We start from the raw sequence: 5,375 nt of genomic DNA on the forward strand, positions 1-5,375 counted from the left end.
TTTCCCCTTTCCTCTTGAGTTCACGTTAGTCATCAAATGCTCAATTTAAGTTGCAAATTTGATTTTTTAATTCCTTGTGGGGTATTCACAGGAGTCTGGCTTTCAGCACTAAACTCTTTGATGGTCTTTCTTTACAATAATTGCAGATCGCGTTTATATCCTCGGTGGGATGTAAGGAACAGGTAATCCGGGTAATTTATTTTGCTAATTCATTGAAATTTTAAAAGTCAGGCACATTGGAACCGAAATGTTCTGACTATAATCGGCAAATATAGTTAAGCTAGCACGTAAAGTTCTTACTCCTGAAAGTTCAATAGACGAAAGAACATGGGTACGGAATTCAATGTTTTTTTGGAGGTTTCACTAAATCCCGGGCCAGCGCGCCCGTGGAGTCCCCAGAAACTAAACGTGAAGTGAACCTACCGATTCTTGCTACGAAAAGTTTCAGAACCCTATTTGTCTTCTTAAGTCAGCCAAGTTTCGTACATGTGCAGTAGATGGTTTCTACTACCGCGCCTCTCATGGAGTCCCCGGTAAGCTCATTTTACCTCTGCTAAATCAACGTGATAAGTGCGAGAAAAAATATGGTAGACTGCCGTAAACATGCGAAACAATGCGAGCGCTAATATAATGGAAAGAAAGATATTCGTGATTGATGTCGTTCAACATGGCGGTATAAATATCCTTGTCCATGTCAACTACATAATGTAACCGTACGACACGTCTATAAAGAATGCAACCGCCCTAACTTTAACATATAGACACGGGACTATACAACCTCAACAAATACCACTGCTAATCTCCTTTACGTATTAAGCAGTCACACTGTCAAATCAATCTACGAAGTACGAACCGCTTTGTCTATGCAGTATCATTGTGATCAAAGAAACACTCTGAATAAATCGTGTACGATTATATCACCGCAAAATAGATAACGTAATATTGAGCATTGAACGAAAGTCCCTTCGGCTGAGACTTTCAGTCATCATATAAGTCATTTTCCGGATAAATTTCTCTGGTTTAAAGATCGTGAAAAAGTACTCATGAGTGGATTCGGTGGCTGTTTAGAACCGTGTATCACTTGACTAGTGAACAGTGCTTGTGCATTATTTTCACTACATTAATTGATTTACTTTCAAGGGAATTATACAAATATCCAGTAGAGTTCTGTCGCTGCTCTACGACATATCGGGGACAAAATCGAGAAGACAAAAGCTCTTGCCCTTTCAGAATTAGAAACCAAATTTGTCAGTTTTAATTTATGTATTTTTCTATCTTCCTTTTTTGTCTTAATATTAAACTATCTATTATCCTAACTACAGGGTTGGCCATATTCGACGAAAAGGTTTGGCAACACTGTAACTTTTGACAGAGATGGCAGGTTGAGTAATGACGTAGCGCGTTTGAAGCATCAGTCTAAGGAGATTTTTGCCATGGAGCAGTACACTCCACGCGAACGCTCTCAGAGTGTTGAAATTTACATTTAACAAAACAAGTCAATTGTGAAAACTCAACGTGCATGGAATGTTCAGAACACTGGCCCGTACAAGTGCGATATTTTCATCCGATCGCCTTGGTCGTTTTTTATTTGGACGCTTGGGATTAGTAAGTGCCTCACCCGAATAAAAATCTTTCATACAAACGATACAATGTAGTCACAGAAGGCGCAGTTTTCACTTTATTTATTTTTCTCCATGCACGTTGAGTTTTCACAATTGACTTGTTTTGTTGAATGTAAATTTCAATAATCTGAGAGCGTTCGCGTGGAGTGTACTGCTCCATGGCAAAAATCTCCTTAGACTGATGCTTCAAACGCGCTACGTCATTACTCAACCTGCCATCTCTGTCAAAAGTTACAGTGTTGCCAAACCTTTTCGTCGAATATGGCCAACCCTTTACATCTCATTTATTTTGAACACTTTATTGACTCAATCCCCATAGGATTGTTAGTGACTACGAACCCGCTAACAAATAATTGGTGAGGTCTTACCAGCATTACATAATCAGTAACACTGGGCTCTCTCTCTCTTTCACACATTTTCCAAACTATCCTCGCATTTTACTCGAGACTTGACAATATTTAACATATCTTTAATAACCTAAAAAAAATTTCATAATTGAAAAATTATTAGAAATTTCTTTTATTTATAATATGCCACCCTGAAATATTTTATAAATTTTACTGATGCGATCTTGTATTCTATAATTTTTATTTAATTTTTAATTATCAATACAATATCTCAAAGTAATTCGACTTTTAATTGAAGTTTTTTCAAAAACAAATCTCTTAAAATTTTGGATTTTAAGATTCTAAGAATGAATAATATTTCTAAATGAAATATCCGAAAATGAACGATTTAAAATGAAAAAGTTATAAATTGTTTTAAATTGGTACAATTTTAAAAAGTATAGCCAAGAATTCGAAAATCTGTCATTTAAAACAATTTTCATTTGCTTCAAATAATTGAAATTTTCGTGGATTTGTATATGAAAAAAGTTCTCATATCAAAATTCTTGGTAATTAAATTGTACTTAATTTTTAACGTGTTTTTTAGAATAATTCAATAGTAAAGTTTCATAATTAAAATTTTGTACAAATACATTTATTTTTTAGTTTTAGAAATGTCGTCTCATCAATTAAAAAATTGAATTATAATTCAAAGCACTTTCTGTGTTTTTAATTTTTTCTTCCTTTTTGGTTAATAATAAAGCATATGCAAGAAAAAATATATATAACAATATTTTTGGGTCGCTCCTGAGGGACTTGTTTTCACAGAAAAATAATATTTTTCCGGTGAGGGCAAATCTTAAAACAACATTATACAGAAAATGAAAAAAAATTTGGAATGCTTATAATAATTGTTTTTTAAGAATTTCAAAATAATTTTAATGTGTATTAAAAACTTCTAAGTAAGTGGAAGAGATGATCCGGGTATGGTTTTAAACAAATTTTCGTCACATATATTCTTAAGCATGCATAATTATAAAAAAAATTCATGATATAAAAGTATCCATTTTAATAAGTCTTATCTTTGGTTGTCTACATAATTTTGCATTGCGATCTGCCGTTTTCGGCCAAAATTTATTTCTGCTTCCACGTGGTTCATTTTAAACCCAAAGTGAATATTAAAATTCAAAATGAAAATTGAGGTGAAATTCAAAATTAATTTTTTTTTAAACCCCCCTGATGTATATAGTGAATTCTGTTTCAAAATATGCAGAGAAGAATTGAAAAAATGAAGCATAAAAAATTAGATTTTCAATTTGTTAGTATAGTTTTAGAAAATATTTTCAAAAATGTATTAATTTTTATCGTATAAAAAATACCTGTCCTTCTTCTACGTCGTAGAATCTTTGAACAAGTTGAATGCAGGTAGATTTTCCACAACCAGAATGTCCAACTATTGCCACAGTTTCTCCTTTATTAATTGTAAAACTCAATTTGTTGAGTACCTGAAATAACCAGCATTCATATAGTACTAAAAAATTACTAGAAACTAAACTAATGAAGAAAAATCACTATTAAATGACTTGATAAATAATTATTCAATTTATTTAATAAATAAAATTAATAAATTATATCTTACCTTAACCAGAGGTCTCGAAGGATATCTAAACGTAACATTCTTGAATTCAATTGTTCCCTGAAAATCCCTTGGTTTTAATCCAACGGAAGATGAGCTGTCAATAATTGATTTTCGTTTAATAACAGAAAAAATGTTTACAGCTGCAGCTCTTGAAATAGTCAATGTGTCGATAAATGTAACAGCAATGCTCATATTTACTGTTGCCATCATTATACTGAAAAAGATCTTACCAAAAAAAAAAGTTAATCAAATTATTAATATTCGCAAATAATATTTTACTATAACAAAAATAATGCTTATACCGTAGCCATCGATCCAATCAATTCAATTTGCATCTTAAGAGGACGATTTCTCTCATCCAGAATTAAATTGACACCGTACCAAAATGCAACAGAATAGGTTGCATAGATGAAGAACCAAAGTAGACCAAATCCGAGGCCGGATAAAAAACTTTTTTCAATATTGCTCTTGTACGTTTTCAATAAATTTTTTGTATACCTAAAAAACTCCTCCTTTTCCCCGCCAAAAGCAAAAACTGTACGTATTGCGCACAAAGCTTCTTCCGCTATAGACCCAGCCACTGCATAAATTTCGATTTCCTTCTGTGCTATTTTGGATGTGGCCTAAATCATTAACAAATTATTCAGAACTTAACAAAATATTTATAATTGTGTAAAATTTTTTATTTTAATCCTGAATTCGAGTTTAATTTAAAAGAATATTCCAGCCTTAATTACCCTCGCTATTTTGTAAATTATTGTAAGTATAACAGGGAATGGAGCTATACAAACGAGAGAGAGTTTCCATCCACTGTAAAAAGCAACTACTATGCAACCAAAAACTGCGCAGGAATTGTGAAGGAACATAACAAACTTTTCTCCAATACCATCTTCATATTTTATTATGTCCCTGAAATCCAAAATACAATTGTCATTTTATAATAAAGAAGGCTATGAAATTAAATTTGTTTAATTAAGGGGTCGTGCATCTAATATATCATACGTTTATCTTTTGAATACATTCTTGTATCTCTTTTCCATTCAAATCAATTTTATTCTCACCCTTACTTAAACAAAGGAAAATTGTGGGGCGCATTATTTACATGACCCCTAAATTAAAAATTTATGATTAAAAACCAAATTTATCATGATAAAAATTACCAAACGTAGTTTCATTAAAAAAATTTTCAAATTATGGTAATACTATAAAAAATTGTGCAGCGCGCAGTTATCCGGCAAATTTTAAGTTCGAAATTCTTCTCTTTTTTTTCCTCATGTCAACTTCCACTATCTCTTAATCTTATTTTTTAGATTACCTAATCCTTACTTATTTCTTTGATCATCAGATTCTCTATTTCTCCATATATTCATTTATCTGTTGACATTCCACCCCCCCCCCCCAAATTCCTACAATTACTAGGAATTTTCACTTTTCTCTAGAGAACTTTGATGAATAAACAAATTTTCCTTTATATTCAAGGAATTTTACAATTTTAAAAGATTTCAGTCGATTTTAAAAGAATTTAAACCAATTTTCAGAGAACTTTAGAGAATAAAGTAAATGTCATTATCAACGATTTTTGCGAATTTCTACAATTCTAAAGGAAATAATTGAACTTACAATAATAACAATATACAATATTTCTTCGTAAAGTAATTTTGAAATTTTCGATGAAAGTGACTTCCGGTCCTTCCGTCGATCTCAGGTTTTTATATTAATCAATTTATAAATTTTTTCAAATATTACATATTATTATTAATGTACTAAAATAATTATTAGCAATGCATT

At 31.4% G+C, this 5,375-nt stretch overlaps 1 protein-coding gene across 1 annotated transcript in view; it reads right to left on the minus strand.

The window, feature by feature from the left end:
- Positions 1-5,375, minus strand: part of LOC117177914 (ATP-dependent translocase ABCB1-like) — a 55,677-nt gene that overhangs the window by 37,421 nt on the left and 12,881 nt on the right. Inside the window, exons 3-6 of the mRNA XM_033369013.1 lie at positions 4,325-4,496; positions 3,890-4,210; positions 3,588-3,812; positions 3,328-3,453 (exon numbers count right to left, since the gene is read on the minus strand). Of these exons, the coding sequence (XP_033224904.1) occupies positions 3,328-3,453; positions 3,588-3,812; positions 3,890-4,210; positions 4,325-4,496 (844 nt within the window). The remainder of the gene's footprint in view (positions 1-3,327; positions 3,454-3,587; positions 3,813-3,889; positions 4,211-4,324; positions 4,497-5,375) is intronic.

This window comes from Belonocnema kinseyi, chromosome 8, assembly GCF_010883055.1.
Source record: "Belonocnema kinseyi isolate 2016_QV_RU_SX_M_011 chromosome 8, B_treatae_v1, whole genome shotgun sequence".
Lineage (NCBI taxonomy): Eukaryota > Metazoa > Arthropoda > Insecta > Hymenoptera > Cynipidae > Belonocnema > Belonocnema kinseyi.